The 19,240-nt window shown below is 38.0% G+C and overlaps 2 protein-coding genes and 1 long non-coding RNA gene across 3 annotated transcripts; 2 read left to right on the forward strand and 1 right to left on the reverse strand.

The window, feature by feature from the left end:
- The first annotated feature begins 5,360 nt into the window (after positions 1-5,360).
- On the forward strand, positions 5,361-6,384 carry LOC138312564 (uncharacterized). Its single transcript, XR_011206980.1, has 3 exons — positions 5,361-5,557; positions 5,974-6,021; positions 6,284-6,384. It is a non-coding gene; the product is annotated as an uncharacterized lncRNA (long non-coding RNA).
- A 403-nt stretch (positions 6,385-6,787) lies between these two features.
- Positions 6,788-14,472, forward strand: LOC138312565 (uncharacterized). The gene is made up of 4 exons (XM_069253380.1): positions 6,788-6,961; positions 12,098-12,277; positions 12,437-12,535; positions 13,645-14,472. Exons 2-4 carry the CDS (start codon positions 12,245-12,247, stop codon positions 14,185-14,187), a joined length of 675 nt encoding a protein of 224 aa, XP_069109481.1. The 5' UTR covers positions 6,788-6,961; positions 12,098-12,244; the 3' UTR covers positions 14,188-14,472.
- Positions 7,560-11,818, reverse strand: LOC138312566 (uncharacterized). Its single transcript, XM_069253381.1, has 3 exons — positions 11,686-11,818; positions 10,246-11,558; positions 7,560-8,399 (listed from the first exon to the last, which is right to left on the reverse strand). The coding sequence occupies exons 1-2, from the start codon at positions 11,770-11,772 to the stop codon at positions 10,248-10,250; spliced, it is 1,398 nt and encodes a 465-aa protein (XP_069109482.1). The 5' UTR covers positions 11,773-11,818; the 3' UTR covers positions 7,560-8,399; positions 10,246-10,247.
- Positions 14,473-19,240: the final 4,768 nt, after the last annotated feature.

Consider the following 19,240-nt stretch of genomic DNA (forward strand, 5'->3'; position numbering starts at 1 on the left):
CTTCTTGTATAGTGGAAACTGTTGCCCTTTTTATAGTGATTTATCACTGATGCATGCCGCTGAAGACACCAAGCAACACACCCCACCCGGTCACAATTATACTGACAACGGGTGAACCAGTCGTCCCACTCCCTTTTTGCTGAGCGCTAAGCAGGAGCAGAAACTACCACTTTTACAGACTTTGGTGTTGTCTCGGCCAGGGGACAGAACCCAGAGCCTTCCTCACAGGGGCGAACGCTCAACTCAAGGCCAAAAGTGAGGCGGTGCCAAGGGAGGCATTAGGAAGGATAAAGTCAGTTAGGAAGAATAGAAAAGATAAGATCCTAAATTTAGTCGCCTTTTACGATCATGCAATAGGGGCAGCAGGTACAATTCTAACGCCCTACCTGCAGAACAAATTTTTATCAACGGTATTCATTTATAAATTAAAAATATCCTGTTGATTAACTTTGTTCATACTAAAAAGAGTTGAGCATGTAATGTTGATTAACTTTGCTTTGATACTAAAGCTCTGTTTTTTGTTTGGTAGACTAGAAACCGCATTAATGCTTTTCTCACGAAAAGTTTATTTTCGTGCAATTTTTTCTTCTTTTTATGGACTTTTAACTATTGAGTTATCTTATTTGTTAAAGTTTTAAATGTAGTATACATTCAACTATACCATTAAGTATTGTATAAAAGCTATTTTTAAATGGAATTATAATGTATATACATTATGTTCATTTGTATATTATAGTTATTAATTATTTGATAAAAGTTATTGTGATAATACATAATTACCCTAGTATATTTTTTTATGTCCTTGATTTTAAACAAACTACTTGGGTGTTTTCTGACCTAACTTTTGATATTGACATTATGTGGCTGCCAAGGGCTAAAAAGAAAAAAAAAAAAATACATTGAACTGATCTCATGACTAGGGGTGAAATGGTACGCTTTCTCTGGTTCGGTTCGTATTGTGATACATTGTTCATGGTTCGGTTAATACATTTGATATTCATATCTGCCAAAATGTGAAAATATCAAAAGCATATCAAAAGTAACACCCACCATTGTAAACTCTTACATCATTAGATAATACATTTCTAATATTAAGAACCTAAATCTTACATGCTACAATGTTTCAAATCTGGAATCTACATAGAATATACCCAAATAATGCCATATAGCAGAGCGTTAAGATGCCAAGGCAGATTATATTGAGAGATTATATTTTTCCGTCAATAACAAGGTTACTGTAATGCCACTTGATTGGCCGTTTTGAAAACTGGCTACACTAATCAGAAACCCACTTATATACAGTATATAAGTGCTTTGGACCTGCCACAAGCCACCCAGAAAAAAGTTGACGGTATATACATGTACTGTAATTCTGAAAAATACTGTGTAGTAGAACGAAAAGAAGTATACCATTCATGACGTTAAACTGTTTCACTCACTACTAATGATATCACATGCATGAAGGATTCGTTTGTTATATGAATTTTTTCTTATAGAATATACCACGGTTCATGACGTTAGAACTGTTTTTTCATGAAGGATTCGTTTGTTTATTTCATTTTGTAATTGCAATGATGGCATCATTGTTATTGAGCTTATACTAACTAAAATGTGTAATTTCGATTTTATTGCATTTTGTTATTAATTTGCATATCCTTGTTTTCATTCTGCTTTAACTTTAATTGATTTGTGGCTGTCTCTCTTCTTTCTACCACACTTTTTAGCTCACCTGGCCCAAAGGGCCTGGTGAGGTTATGTCATGGCGCAGGCGTCCGTTTGTCCGTCGTCCGTCCGTCTGTCCGTCAACATTTCCTTTTTTAAATCGCTACTAGTCATAGAGTTCTGCATGGATTGTAACCAAATTTGGCCACAAGCATCCTTGGGGGAGGGGGAACAGAACTTGTATAAATTTTGGCTCTGACCCCTCCGGGGGCAGGAGGGGCGGGGCCCAATAGGGGAAATAGAGGTAAATCCTATAAATCGCTACTTGTCCTAGAGTTCTGCATGGATGGTAACCAAATTTGGCCACAAACATCCTTGGGGGAGGGGGAACAGAACTTGTATAAATTTTGGCTCTGACTCCCCGGGGGCAGGAGGGGCGGGGCCCAATAGGGGGAATAGAGGTAAATCCTATAAATCGCTACTTGTCCTAGAGTTCTGCATGGATTGTAACCAAAATTAGCCACAAACATCCTTGGGGGAAGGGGAACAGAACTTGTATATAAATTTTGGCTCTGATCCCCCAGGGGCAAGAGGGGCGGGGCCCAATAGGGGAAATAGAGATAAATCCTTTAAATTGCTACTAGTCATAGAGTTCTGAATGAAATGTAACCAAATTTGGCCACAAACATCCTTGGGGGAAGGGGAACAGAACTTGTATATAAATTTTGGCTCTGGTCCCCCGGGGGCAGGAGGGACGGGGCCCAATATGGGAAATAGAGGTAAATCCTTTAAATCGCTACTAGTCATAGAGTTCTGAATGGAATGTAAACAAATTTGGCCACAAACATCCTTGGGGGAAGGGGAACAGAACTTGTATAAATTTTGGTTCTGATCTCCTGGGGGCAGGAGGGGCGGGTCCCAATAGGGGAAATAGAGGTAAATCCTTTTAAATCGCTACTAGTCATAGAGTTCTACATGAATTGTAAATCCAAATTTGGCTACAAACATCCTTGGGGGAAGGGGAACAGAACTTGTATAAATTTTGGCTCTGACCCCCTGGGGGCAGGTGGGGTGGGGCCCAATAGGGGAAATAGAGGTAAATCCTTTAAATCGCTACTAGTCATAGAGTTCTGCATGGAATGTAACCAAATTTGGCCAGATATATCCTTGGGAGAATAAGAACTGAGTTTGTATAAATTTTGGCTATGGTCCCGGGGGGGGCAGGAGGGGCGGGGCCTAATAGGGGAATTATAGGTAAATCCTATATAAATTGGTACTTGTCCTAGAGTTCTGCATGGATTGTAACCAAATATTTGGCCATAAACATCCTTGGGGGTAGGATTTTTGTTTGTTTGATTAATTAAAGTCCTATTAACAGCTATGGTCATGTAAGGACGGCCTCCCATGTATTGTGGTGTGTTGCGTGTATGTTGTGCGAGGTGCGTGTTTTGGGAGACTGCGGTATATTCATGTTGTGTCTTTCTTGTATAGTGGAACTATTGCCCTTTTTATAGTGCTATATCACTGAAGCATGCCGCCGAAGACACCAAGCAACACACCCCACCCGGTCACATTATACTGACAACGGGCGAACCAGTCGTCCCACTCCCCGTTTGCTGAGCGCTAAGCAGGAGCAGAAACTACCACTTTTATAGACTTTGGTGTGTCTCGGCCAGGGGACAGAACCCAGAGCCTTCCTCACAGGGGCGAACGCTCAACTCAAGGCCAAAAGTGAGGCGGTGCTAAGGGAGGCATTAGGAAAGATAAAGTCGGTTAGGAAGAAGAGAAAAGATAAGATCCTAAATTTAGTCGCCTTTTACGATCATGCAATAGGGGTAGGAGAACAGATCTTGTATAAATTTTGGCTCTGACCCTCCGGGGGCAGGAGGGGGGCGCCCAATAAGGGAAATAGAGGTAAATCCTATAAATCGCTACTTGTCCTAAATTTTGCTTGGATTGTGACCAAATTTGGCCATAAACATCCTTGGGGGAAGATGAACAGAACTTTTGGCTCTGACCCCCTGGGGGCAGGAGGGGTGGGGCCCAATAGGGGATTTAGAGGTTAATATTAAAATTTCTTCATAAAAGAAACAATGAACATGTATTCAGAACATTACTTGGCATTACAAACCAGGTGAGCGATACAGGCCCTCTGGGACTCTTGTTTTTCTGTAATTGTAAAAAGAGCACCTGATGTGGTTGGATGTTTATAAGCAAAGCCTCCAAATCTTTGCTGTCAGATGGAGCATGGCGCCTCTTTCACTCAGTTGGTAAAGAGATCTAGCACTGTTGATCATATAGGAAAGATTTGATAGTATTGAACATTGTCTGTACTGTTTATTTAAAAAAAAACAAGAGGCCCAGAGGGCCTGTATCGCTCACCTGGTTTGTAATGCCTAGTAAGGTTCATTGTTTCTTTTCTGAAGGAATTTGAATATTTACCTCTAATTCCCCTATTAGGCCCCACTCTTTCTGCTCAAGGGGGTGAAAGCCAAAAATTATAGGAATTCTGTTAACCCCAAGGATGTTTCTGGGCCAAATTTGGTTAAAATCCAAGCAGAACTCTAAGACTAGTAGCGATTTATAGGATTTACCTAAATTTCCCTATTGGGCCCCGCCCCTCCTGCCCCCAGGGGGTCAGAGCCAAAATTTATACAAGTTCTATTCCCCTTCCCCCAAGGATGTTTCTGGCCAAATTTGGTTTCAATCCATGCAGAACTCTAGGACAAGTAGCGATTTATAGGATTTACCTCTATTTCCCCTATTGGGCCCGCCCCTCCTGCCCCCGGGGGGTCAGAGCCAAAATTTATATAAGTTCTGTTCCTATTCCCCTAAGAATGTTTCTGGCCAAATTTGGTTACAATCCATGCAGAATTCTAGGACAAGTAGCGATTTATAGGATTTACCTCTATTTCCCCTATTGGGCCCCACCCCTCCTGTCCCCAGGGGGTCAGAGCAAAAATTTATACAAGTTCTGTTCCCCTTCCCCCTAGGATGTTTCTGGCCAAATTTGGTTACAATCCATGCAGAACTCTAGAACAAGTAGCGATTTATAGGATTTACCTAAATTTCCCCTATTGGGCCCCACCCCTCCTGTCCCCGGGGGGTCAGAGCCAAAATTTATACAAGTTCTGTTCCCCTTCCCCCAAGGATGTTTCTGGCCAAATTTGGTTACAATCCATGCAGAACACTAGGACAAGTAGAGATTTATAGGATTTACCTCAATTTCCCCTATTGGGCCCCGCCCCTCCTGTCCCTGGGGGGTCAGAGCCAAAATTTATACAAGTTCTATTCCCCTTCCCCCAAGGATGTTTCTGGCCAAATTTGGTTTCAATCCATGCAGAACTCTAGGACAAGTAGCGATTTATAGGATTTACCTCTATTTCCCCTATTGGGCCCCGCCCTTCCTGCCCCGGGGGGGGGGGGGGGGGGGTCAATGCCAAAATTTATACAAGTTCTGTTCCCCTTCCCCCAAGGATGTTTCTGGCCAAATTTGGTTAAAATCCATGCAGAACTCTATGACTAGTAGCGATTTAAAGGAAATGTTGACGGACAGAGACGGACGACGGACGACGGACTCCGCGCCATGACATAAGCTCACCGGCCCTTCGGGCCAGGTGAGCTAAAAATATTCACATTTATGTATATATATATATATTTATATATATATAGCTGTGTATTGACACCCGACATCTTTCCATAGTATATTTACTACTTATAATTGTAGGAAGTGTGGTCATTAATTATCAATATGTCTCATTTTATTTTCATTCGATTTCATTTCAATAGGCTGTCTCCATACAATGTTACACTGGACATTGACGACAGCTTTGCGATTGTTGTGAAACCAAAGTGTGTTGTGTCATTATTTGAGGAGACAAAAGTCAAAAATGAGGTATGTTAAAGAAAGATGTTATCAGAATTCTCGGTTAATTTGTCCTCTTGATCACCTTTCTTATAGTCATCAAATTTTGACGAAGTCTATGTTAATATTTTACTTATCAGTTACAGTTTGATTTGTTAAGTATAATTTTTCGCTTGTTTAGAATTCCGTTATTCATTTAATTATATGTTGAAATTGGTATACATCTCCATGATAATTTGTTCAATACTTCTTAGACCACTTGTTAAATTTGTGTTTACATTTCAGGTCAGTAACTCCTTTGAAATTTAATTAGATTTAACCTTTGCTCTTTCCATATTCTTAATTCATAAAAAAGATATTATTGACATTATGTATTAACTAAAAAATTTACATTATTAGAGATTTTTTATAGATACACGAATTTAGTGCTTTATTTTTAATTGCAGAACAATGACATTCGATCGGTCAAGAAGACAACAAAAAGAAAAGATACAGTAAGATAACATCATGAAATATCAGTTACAATAACTCGGAGTTTAATCAGTCAGCTTGTTCAGATTTCATTTCCAGTGATAATAGGTTATATTATCTACATTGTACAAAGTGCAATTGATTTTTTTTAGGGATTCATAATAATAAAGTGGTAAATATCTTGGTCTTAAAAAACAATAAAAAAAAATGTGTGTAGATTAAAGTAGAAGCATAGTACATTTCATAATTAAAATAAAATAATTTGTTTTATTATTATCATTTCAGCAAATCACCAAGAAGCTGGGGACGCATTGTTGTGGCACATACCACAACAATGACATAAAATTCCTTGACCACTATATCAAGTGCCACAGGAGCCAGGGAAATAGTACTGGTATGTATAATTGACTCAGTGATATAGTTTTTATTTGCATATTCATTTGAGGACATTTTCTTGGTGAAACCTACAGTAAGTGGAGAATACCACAACAACAGCAAATTTCATTACAACACATAGATTTTCAATTTAAAAAGCAAGCAGAAAGTAGCAATATAGAGAGAGAGAAAAGGAAATTTAAAGGAAGTACTACAGATATATTAATTTGAATATGTAATATATGCCAAGACAATTAAATTGAATTTTTTTTAAATAATGTGATAATTTGTTTAATGATTTCCTTTTGTGTAATGTTATTGTTATCTATACTTGTATATTATATATTACTTTCAGACAAACAAACAAGTCACAAACACACCAGCACACATAACACACAGCCAAAATCATTAAACAGAAACAATAATACAACCAACACAACATCCCAACCCAACATAAATAACCATTTCGCACAGGAAGACCCAACTACAAGCAACACAAACACTAGCATCATTGGTCTTCACACAGGAACATCTATACCCTTGTTGTCCTGTGGGGATATTGAGGCAAATCCTGGCCCAATCTATAAGGTAAGTAAATCTCCCCCTCATCCGAGCTTTAGTGACGGATGAGGGTGATTCTTCTGTATCAGCCTGAGGCTGAGGGAATAAGGAGCATTCCTGTATCCAAGCCAACGTAAACCTCGTTTTAGAGACAAAAATATGCAAATGAGATGGGTCTATATCTGGTCAGACACGCACAAGATCGCCATACTTCAAAGTAAAAACACTGTTTACATCAAGGGCAGGGCCCAAGGGAGGGCAAAGAAACCTTATTCCCTCAGCCTCAGGCTGATACAGAAGAATCACCCTCATCCGTCACTAAAGCTCGGATGAGGGGGAGATTCTTTCCGTATTGCGCTCTTCCGCTTCCGGAATAAGGAGCATCTTCAGAGGATGGAAACAGTGATAAAAGATAACACAACAAGAAAATAAGTTCATAAGTGTAATGAAAAACACATTTCAAAACTATACATCATGATACAACAAATTATGCTGCTGTCTGCAAAACTGAATTTGCAAAGACACTACCATCACTAACATCCCGCTGATAGAATGTCGCGAATGTACGCGCCGAGGCCCAATTGGCAGTCTTCAGAATGTCACGTAACGGAACACCTGCCCGAAAAGCCTGAGAGGAGGCTGCTCCTCTAGTAGAATGTGCTTTAAAAATAGGATCTATGCCTGCTGCCGAAAGAACCTCCTTCACCCAACGTGAAATCGTAGATGGTGACACTTCATCGAAAGTTTTATAAGAAATGAACAGTTTCCTACTTTTCCTCCTCTTACGTGTAACCGACAAATATTGTTTTAACACTGTCAAAACGTCCAACGTAACGTCTTTCTCATAACGATATAACTTCACCACTGTCGACGACTTCCCCGGTTTAGAGGTTTTAAGAAGAGCTTTAACATAAAAAGTACACGTATCGCCCGACCAAGACATGCTGTCCACATCTAATGCTGCTAATGTCTGACACCGTTGCGCCGTCGTCAACGCAATTAAACATACCAATTTCAACGATAAATCCCTCAAAGATAAAGTTTCTATACACGGTAGGTTCTTCAGATAAATCAGCACCTTTGAAACATCCCATGTTTCCACATACCGAGGCATCGGTGGGTTCTCGTTAAATAACCCCTTCATAACACGGGAGATGCGTTTACTGTTCAAACACACATTACAATTTAATAACTCGAGAGTTTGTGAAAGCATAGATCGGTGCGTGTTCGCCACGCTATAAGACCTGCCCAAAGACACAAGATAGTCACAAATTACAGCTTCAGTCGGCGCACTTGGATCAACTTCCTGTTGACGACACCAAACTCGCCATTGCTCCCACGCCAGGTTGTAAGCCTTCGAGGTACCCCGTCGCCATGACTGCAGTGCCGCATCGGTAGCCCGGCCTGAAAAGCCCTGGTCTGTGAACGCTGTCCGGAGACGACACAAGCGGTCAGGTTCAGTGTCCTAAACAGACGATGACAAGAACCATCGTGAGGTAAAGTTATCAAATCTTGCCAATGAGGAAGTCTAGCTGGCGTGTCAATCAATAAATCAAGTAAAGTGGGAAACCACGCCTGACAAGTCCAGTTTGGTACAACAATAATAGCTCTAGATATCCGATCATCAATCACCTTTCTCAAAACCCTCCCAATCAAGCAGAATGGAGGAAAAAGATATGGTTCATAATCTGACCAACATACTGTGAACGCATCATAATTCTCGGACCCAGGGTCTGGGCCCCACGAAACATATCTAGATAACTTACAATTAAGTCTGGATGCGAACAGATCAACATCTGGTCGAAAGAAATGTCTGCAAATTCTCTCGAAAATTTGAACATCGAGACTCCATTCTGTTTGAATCGAAAATTGTCTCGACAAAGAATCTGCCTCGACATTTTCACAACCTGGTAGATACTTGGCAGTTAGAAAAATCTGTCTATCGTAGCACCATAACCAAATATCTTTGGCTAGATAATAAAGATCACATACGGTACCACCCATATTATTGATGTAGGAGACTGCTGTGGTATTATCACATTGAATAAGGATATGAATGGCCGATCGCTTTTTACAGAAAGCATGAAGTGATAATTGGATAGCTTTTAACTCCAAAAAATTTATATGACATTGTGCTTCTTGTATAGACCAAAGTCCATTAACTTTCTGATCATCAAACACCGCACCCCATCCTTCTAGGGATGAATCAGTTGTCAACAAACAATCTGGTTTATCAGGACGAATAGATTTCCCATTTGAACTGATAAGATTCTCATTCCACCAATTAATCTCTGTAATGCTTTCTGATGAAAGAACGACAAGGCCTTCATAGTCATCACTGTTTTCTGATAGACCTCTCACTTTATCTGCTTCTAATGATCGATAATACAATGGGCCAAGTAACACTGCCCTGAATGACGCTGTACAACATCCAATGAAAGAAGCCAATTTTCGTATTTGAACGCAGGGTTCTGACAGGATCTCTGAACATTTCAACAAGATCTTTTGGACTTTCTCATCAGGTAAAAATACCTTGAACTGAATGGAATCTATAATATAGCCCAAATGTGTAATAACCTGTCTGGGGTCAGTAACCGATTTCTCATGATTGACCTGAAAACCTAATCTCGCCAGAATATCGGTCAACGCAGTAGTGTCCTGGTGACACCTATCTTTCTCAGAAGCTCTTGTCAAAGAATCATCAATATAATAAAATGTCGAAATGCCCCTGCTTCGCAGGTACCCATAAATTGGTTTCAAAATCTTAGTAAAAACTCTCGGTGAGCAGGCTAACCCAAAGGGTAAAACTCTAATTCATAGAGTGTCTCTCTCCATTCAAATCTGAGCAATTTCCAAAAATCTGGACTAATAGGTATGCTAAAATACGCATCTTTTAAATCAACAGATGTAAAGAAATCGTCTCTTTGTACTGACAGTAGAATAACATCCAAAGTTTCTTGTTTGAAGTGCTCATAAGCAACCCATTCATCATTCAGATCTCTTAAGTTTATGACTGGACGATACTTTCCATTTTTCTTCTTAACTAAAAAAATATTTGACAGAAATTCACCAGGCTCATGATAACAAGGAAAAATCGCCTGTTTAGACAAAAGTTCTGATACTTCCTTATCAACCAATGACATTTCATCTTCTGAGAAAGATATCGGTGCTGGCACACTATATTGACAAGGCCACTGTTTATCAATCAATTCTATCTCATAACCCTGAACTGCGTTCAAAATCCAAGTATCGGATGTAATACACCGCCATTCATCAATGTGATTGGTAATCCTACCAGAAGGCACACTTACCTCTACTGGTTGCTCTTGTTCTGTGACTGTGTGTAATTCTGACTGTCTGGGGCGTTCTGGTGGAACTGTGCATGCCTTCGTCCCCGTCGGTTCCCGAATCGTCCCCTCTGGAACCCTCTGCCTCGCCCCCACGGAGCCTGCCAGTTTTTTGTGACATACGACCGACCACCACGATAACTAGGGTATCGATTACCAAAGGCACGACCCCTTCTCTGTGTACATCTGTTCAAGTCATCCAACTCTTTAATTCTCTTTTCTACTCCCTCACCGAACAATTCTGATGTGATAGGTGTATCGGCATTACACAGTGGGACTAAGTGTCTATAAGGCAGCGACGGCCTCATAAAGAATCTACGCTTCACTGAAATGTCATAATGAACATTACACAACAAGCTCATGCCATCTTGGAGCAACTTCTTGATCATTTGTCTATCGTCCGTATCGGGGACTTTGATTTTCGGAAACTTTGAAATTAACTGTAAGAACGGCACCATACTGTGTGCCAAAAGACGTTGAAAGTCTTGTAAGGTTCTGTCCGATGTCTGGGCAGCCGGCCCAATAAAATTCCACACCGCGTGATTCGTGTGAGGCGGCAAGATCGCATCAACATTCTCCGGTACCCGGTATGTTTCATTTAGAGCAGTAACATCAGCTCTGGTCCTCACCGCGTGAGAAACATTGTTAGCCAATTTTCCCGAAATGGCCGGCCCGAATTTCGCTTTATCGTAAATGTCGGATAATTGGAAGATCTCCTCTTCCATTTCATCATTGTCAGAGACCGCCTGAACTTCCGACTCGTCATCAAAAAGAGAGAAATCGTCCGCCTCTCTACCAAACACACCACTCTGTCCTCCATTTTGATTGTCCTCTCGCGAATTCACGTTCGCCTCGAGATTAACCGACTTTCTCGATTTTTTACTAGAATTCACGTTCTCATCTGTCTTTCCATCGGAAATGACCTTAGTAAGGTTTTGAATTGCCGACAACACATTATCAAGCTTTCCATCATCTGTGTTGCGTTTTCTCTTTCTACTTGAGTGTTCGGTATTTTCCGTCTGCGACGGTTTCACTTTCGATTTGTCAGCCTTTTTACTATCTTTCTTTTGAGACTGTTGCCGAGTATTCGAGGCTGGTGGTTTAAAAGAAGAACCCGGTGCCCGGGACTCGTGTATTTCGGCTGTAACTTTCATTTTAGAACTAGGACTCTCTTGTAACATTTCTAATTCTTCCTCGGAACCAAGTCCGATGGACACATCATCACCCGAGTCCGACATATTGTCCAACACGTGACCTCGCGTGAGGCCAAGAAAAGTCTGAAAATAAACACAAAAACCGAATGTCATAACGAAATAAACACCGAATTGTGTAGATAAGACCCGAAATTTCAATTGAGAAAACTCATAAAGAAGTGTGCGTGCCGACAAATGTCTCAGGACTTACCTTTACGAGGTGTACGCTTTCGAGCTCAAAAAGGAAGATGGCGATCTTGTGCGTGTCTGACCAGATATAGACCCATCTCATTTGCATATTTTTGTCTCTAAAACGAGGTTACGTTGGCTTGGATACAGGAATGCTCCTTATTCCGGAAGCGGAAGAGCGCAATACGGAAAGAATCAGCAATGCATACATTCTTTTACACAATAGTTTGAATTGTCTTAGTTTTCATCATTTTGTTTCAGATATAATTTTTTATATTATTTTTAAAGTAAAAAACTTATATTAGGATATTTATGTTGTCTACTATTGATGTACTGAACGGTATTTTACGGCTTGCAACAAATACATTTGTAATAATTTTGTTTATCTATGTTTGGATGCTATAGATGTAATAATGTTTTGCATCGTTTTCTAGTGTGAACATCAAACATGTGGAGGGAATGAGCAGACGTTTCCATCAATACAAGACCTTGCCAGACACATATCTGGTACCCATGTGTTTGACATCATATGTGGATGGGGAGATTGTGTCTGGGGAGCTCCTGACATTATTGATAGAGATATGGAATCTCATATTCTTCAACACATATACAAGGTAATAACACCATTCTGTTTTTATACATTCTAGTAGTTTGTTTTGAAATAAGTGTTGAGCAAACAATAACATAACATTCAAAATTCATAAAGCTTTATTTTGGATTCTTTTAAAAGAAATTCTTTACTTTGTTTTTGATAATTTGTATTTTAATTACAGACTACTATTTTCGAATCACTTGATTCCTGGTGTGAGGCATTGCCTTCCGGTTATCTTGATGAGCATTCCACAGATCTACGGCTTTGCCCGCCTGCCTTGGTTAGTATAATGCTATCTATATATGTTACTTGAAATATAAATCATTGAAATGTTTTAACTTGTTATTGATAAGCTTTGGTTACATTGCCCTGATTTTTAACATTTATAATATTAAAGCCATTTATTATTGACATTAACTACATTTTTATAAAACTCACAAGGTTTGTAGACATAAGACTTTGAGCAGAAGTTTCCTTTATATCATATTTGACAACTTATATTACTCTTAAATGAGTTTCCCTCCATATTAGATTTATAATGCGAGTTTATAATTTTTCATGGCCTTTTAAGAGCAAAAAATGAAAAATTTGAAAAGAATATCATCAATCTAATATGAAGGGGAACGAATGATAGATTCTATTTATCATATGGCTAATATATGCCTTTGTTTCTTCCTGTTTGGAGTTTTCTGCTAGATGATCAATCAATAGATCAGTTGAAATACGTACCATTCATCAGAATCAACCAATCACCATGCAGATAGGTTATATTACACGTGTAAATAAGATTTATTAAATGGATATATTGAATGGGAAAACATGGAAGTCATATGATAAATAGTCATCTTAATATGACCTCATATCATATGTACTGATAAATAAAATCATTTATTTCTCACGAAAATCGACTGAAGCATTGAAGGCACTTGGGAAAGCAGATTTTATGTTTAATGAATAATCTTGAACATGTTATTCGTCGAAGTGATCTACATTAATTTTAAAATTAATTTCAGATTTACAGTAAGAACCTTGAACTGAAGCATCAACATGTTTTATATTTATCTTATAGACGAAATAGTTTGATTGATATTGATTGGTAATTTTGCCATTTGGGAATTCAGTACCGATTTACCATTTGAGTATAAATATGTGGATCAAGTTTTGTTTGAAAGCACTCTTTGTGGAGAGTGACAACTTGGCAAGTTGAAAACCTCATATCTCAAACTGAGAATAGAAGACAAATCAAAACTTAAATTCTTCTCCTTATGTAATTTATGTGACAAAAAATGACTTTGGTCAGAATTTGACTTTAATAAGTTTATTTGAGAAATCGGAACCAGTTACTCAGTTCACGACTCATTTGATTTGTGTATTCTTTTTTCTTTACAGAGAGGTGACTTGAACCTTTTACTGTTGGATTCTTCATTTACCATCAAGAAGAGGTACACCATATTTGCCCACATGATGTACCTATTCCATTTACAACAGAAGAGTCCAAAAGAATATTACGAAAAGGTGGAGAATTTCATTTCAAGGCAGCCACCAGGAAAATGGGAATTCAAGGGTAATGAATATAGAATCGTTGATGAGCAATATTGTATTAATGACGATACTGATAAACAGGAACTAAATATGCCATTATTTAATGATGTGTATTGTGTGAAAATGCCTGACAACACTGATCACACTAGAATTGTAACTTCTAGACCTGAACTCCAAGGTACAAGTACTGCCTTCACTCTACATAATACTAAAAGAGTTAAGAAAATGAAAACTTCCCATTCGCAACCACATTTTTATGACTGTCCATGGAAGATAATTTTAATGAAAAATTTAGAGAGGTGTAACACTGCTATAGTTACAGAGTTGAAAATAGTAGAAAAATTACAAGAAAATAATTTTATTACAAAAAAAAATCTAAATTTTTACTAGAAGCAGAAGATTGTGCAATAAGGCTTTCTACATCACCTGATACTACTGAAGGTGTATTTGTTTGTAATGTGTTTATGGTAGAGGTTGATGAAAGAAGTATTTTTTATGCAAGATATGTTGAATCAGGTTGCTATACTGGTTTCATGTCTCAATGGCTGAAAAATTAATTACTCGAGGCATTAGACATTTCTTCTGAAGCATTAATTTTGAGTCAAGTTGTTACAAATTCTGACATTAAAACATTAAGTAAAAATCGTGAAAGTGAAAGGACGATCAAAGGCAAAAAAGGAAGAACTGATAAAAATTATAAGTATAATTTGAAAAACTTTAAGCAACTTTTGGGAAATAGTTTAAGTCATGCTGAAAATTGTGGTGTCAATTTTGTGCTTAATCTCTCTCATTGTGTCAGAAAGGGATTTCATGCACATATAGAGTCAGAGTCCTCAGATGATTGGTTTTTACATACAAATACTTCTGATTCTGACAGAAAAAAATTTCAAGATCAATTTCTGTCATTTCCACTCTAAAGACGGACTGAACAAAGCAAGTTGTCTGAGCATTTTGCTGAAGAAAATTTTCCCAATTCTCTACCTCTTTTAAACCAGTCTATTTATCTGAATTATTTATCAAATAGCCATTCACTATTGAAAGAAAAAGTTAGATTTGAGGAAAGACTGCCAACATCTAAGTCAATACCAAAGTCTTTCCGTTACCAAATCTCATGGCTGTTTTTGAAAAATGATACTCATAAGTTATTCAATATTTTTGAAAGTTCAATGGGGTTAAGTTTACAAGGAAATGTAACTTCCACATGTAGAGATAAATTGATATCAGGTGTTTGAATGAGCCATGGTGGTACATCCGATACGGTGTACTCGTCAATGGTGTCGAAAGTTATATTAAGTTCCAGCAAAAATTTTGAAATTCTGATGCCAAATGTTGGTATGAGCTTTTGATTTTGTGTAAATATTTCTTGATGTTGTGGATTGAATACAAGGTTAAATGCAGGATTTTTGGGGTTGGATTTCAGTTGAGCAGCATACTGTAAGGATAATTTCTTTCGTTGATCGTCTAGAGATGGCTCATTAGACTCTTCACAGGTGTTGTCCGAAAAGCTCCTAGTGCGAGACGCAGTCCCTGATTCTGTATAGGGTCAAGCATCTGTAGATAGGAGCTGCGAGCCGATCCATAGACAATAGAGCCGTAGTCAAGTTTTGATCTAATAAGTGCCCGATAGATACGTAGAAGCATTTCACGGTCTGCACCCCAATCAGAATGGGAAAGAACTCGTAGAATGTTCAGCGCCTTCGAGCACTTATCCTTCAGATGTTTGATATGTGGAACAAAGGACAGTTTCGAATCAAATATTAGTCCAAGAAATTTAGTTTGTTCAACTACTGGAATTTTAATTCCATTGAGTGTGAGGTCAGGATCATTGTTTGGTTTTCGTTTTTGACAGAAGTGCATACAGACAGTTTTTGATCTTAAAAATCTAAAGCCATTTTCGTCAGCCCAATTTTGTAATTTGCCTTAACATTGTTGTAGTTGCCGTTCTATAGTGTGCATGTTTTTTTTATCTGTAACAGATCAAGAAATCATCCACAAATAGAGACCCTTCCGTAGATTGGCCAAGACATTTGGTTATGCTGTTAATTTTTAGTCCAAAACGTGTGACGGACAAGATACCACCCTGAGGGACGCCCATCTCCTGTGTCATCTGACCAGATGGGTTAGGATAACCTACATGTATAGTCACCGTGCTTCGTCTGTCGTCGTTCGTAAACTTTCCATTCAAACTTCTTCCCAGTAACAGAAAGGCCCAAGGTACTGATACTGGGCATGTAGAGTGGTGAAATGAAGAACTAACAAATTTGTTCCAATGAATGACCTTGACCTTTATTTAAAGTCACAGGGTCAAATAGGCTTTAATCTTAAAACGACTTCTTGAGAATAACTATGAGGCATATATACCTGATACTGAGTCTGCAGCAGCTGGGATGAAGGACTATGAAGTTTGTTCAAATGAATTACCTTGACATTCACTAAAGGTCGTAGGTGACAATAATGCTTATATCTTGTTTATACACAAGAGGCCTAGAGACAGCTTGATATTGGGTCTGTAGCATACTAGGATGAATGGCTAACAAGGTCTTCAAATGAATGACCTTTACCTAATTTTAAGGTCAATGTCATTAAATATATTAAATATCGGAAACTTATAGCTTTAATGAAAGAGTTCCTTGTATTGCCTTAATTGTTACATTGTAGCCACTGCTTTATACTGTGACTGTTTAACGTTGTTTTTTGCCAATGTTCAAATGACTGTTAAGGCCCATAGGCCTCTGGTCTTTTTTGATATCTTATATTAAATGAAGCTAAGATCATTCATTCTTAATTGAACAAATAGGTAGCCATTAAACAAACCAAAAAAGTATATGTGCATGTTTGTCATTGGTAAACAGATATTGAGATTTTATCATAATTGTCACTGTGACCTTGAATGAAAGTATGCTTTTGTACTTTAAAACACAATAGGTAGGCGTAAAAGCATCCTACTAACCCAATATTATTAGTGAACTTTGTACCTGTTTGGGTTGAATGGTTTCAAGTAAAGAATGATCTTGGACAAGTGAGTTGAAATTTAAAATAATCAATCGAAATTTGATTGAGTTATTTGGACACCTTTTGGTTAATAATGGAATGTTAGACTCTCTCATTATGTAAATAAAAAGGATAGGGATATAAACAGAATCTGTCACACTCTTTATGGCAAGACATTGCAACCCATTGCCAATGGTTGAAATGCTTAAACTGTCAGCTTTGCTGAATGTTTGACAACTTAATAATCTTATCTTCAGGGTGCAGATCACCTGTCTTACCCCATAGAAGGTGTATGTTTCTCTTTTTCTTATCCACATGCAATACACTTTGTGCCGAGGCTGTATTGCATATGGCTACAAATGCTGAAAACCAATATCATTATTTTCTCAGGGAAATTGAGATGTCAGACATTTTGAACACAAATCTTGTTATCTAACCTCTGTTATAGTAAAATTTTGAAAAATGACATCGAGAAAACACTAATTTTATGTTGATATTGATGTCACAAAGTTACATTGCATGGGTAGCCATGAAATACAACCTAAGTCAGAACAGTGTACATTTTTTCCAAGGATAAATCGGGGATGATGAGACAATTTATTGATATTTGTAGAGAATGTTATTACCTGAAGATTACCATCAAAAGACTTTTGACATCTGATCTTGATAATTATGCAGTGATGTGTATTTCTTGAAATTGATATCACAATTTATTTTGGAATGTAATATATAGACAATGGGACACATAGTACATAAGGACAGATGCATCTAAGATGCAGTTGATGATGGAATCTGAAGCAAGAGATCATAAATAACATTAATTTATTTAAGCAGATTTTTATTTAAAATAACTGTGATTGCAGCAATAAATGCTGCTTACAAATGCAATTACAGATTATATAAATATCTTATACAGCTGTACACTCAATTTGGACATGTTCTTTTTACTATATATACATAATATATAACACATTACGAGACAATATAAACACTACATTCATTCCAGATGATATCCGATTTGACTTCAAATCTCTTTACATACAAAACACAAATAATTTTAAAGTTGTGCAGCAAAGCATTTTCATCGTATGGAAAATTTGTATCTTTCAATGCTGCTTTGAAACCATGACAGTGAAATAATAAAATACATTTAATGCATTACTGTTACCAATAATTGTTTCAAAGACTAATACAAATGATTGTGATCCGCAAAATCAAAACAAAAATCTGAGTGTATTCTCATCATAAACCGCTTCACGGCTTATTTAGAGTACACTCAGATTTTTGTTTTATATCTCCATAACATAAAAATTCCTTAATCCTTAAATAATTTGAAAGCTACAAACCAAGAGGTCCATAGCACATATATCTTATATAATATGACCAAATAGATCCATTTAGCACCGTCCATCTGTCTGTACGTTTAGAAAATTCTGTAATATTATGTCACTATTGTGGACACTTTTACACTGATATTGTTAGTCATATTGTTTTGAATTGTTCATTAACTGACCAAATAAGAAATGATTTCATATGTTCAATTGTATCAATCACAAATGTAGATTTCATTTCATATTTATACTCCCTCTCAGATTTTGAGCTAATACATGTATTATTAGGAGGTCCCTTGGACTATACATTGGAATGTTATGATATAGAACAATTCAGATTGACATGCGTGTACAATTTTAGACAAGAGCTGTTGGAGAACAGCAAAGCTCGCCTATTTCGACACCATTGACGAGTACACCGTATCGGATGTACCACCATGGCTCATTCAAACACCTGATATCAATTTATCTCTACATGAGAGGGCAAAATCCAGTGCATTACCCGAAGAACACAAATCCTCCTTTCGGGAGTGCATTAGGGCTTTCCCTGACCATGTTCAGATCTACACTGACGGATCAAAAGATGGTGATAATGTTGCGGCAGCATGCTGTACATCTAATCACTGCTCCTCTATCCGACTCCCGGATGTTGCCTCCATTTTCTCTGCGGAAGCATGTGCTATCGGTCTGGCGCTTGACCATATCGAAGAACACCGCATTGAAAAGGCAATCATCTGTTCAGACTCTCTTTCGGTTCTTCAGGCTTTGAAATCAAGAAGCCCTAGAAATACTCTAATCCAAAATCTTTTAATCCGAACATTTCGATTATCTTCTAAAACTCAAATTACTTATCTCTGGATTCCCAGTCATGTGGGTATAAAGGGGAATGAACAGGCTGATAAAGCAGCTAAGACTGCTCTTCGCCTAGCACAAACAGATTTGAAACTACCATACACCGACATCAAACCTTCAATTCAGTCAGCCATCAAACACCATTGGCAACAAAGGTGGTCTACCGAAACAAACAATAAACTGTTTAAAATTCAACCTACACTTAATCCTAAACTGTCCAGTTGGAGAGACCGCAGAGAGGAAGTTGTTCTCTCTCGGCTCCGAACTGG

Source organism: Argopecten irradians, unplaced genomic scaffold, assembly GCF_041381155.1.
Source record: "Argopecten irradians isolate NY unplaced genomic scaffold, Ai_NY scaffold_0373, whole genome shotgun sequence".
Taxonomy (NCBI): Eukaryota; Metazoa; Mollusca; class Bivalvia; order Pectinida; family Pectinidae; genus Argopecten; species Argopecten irradians.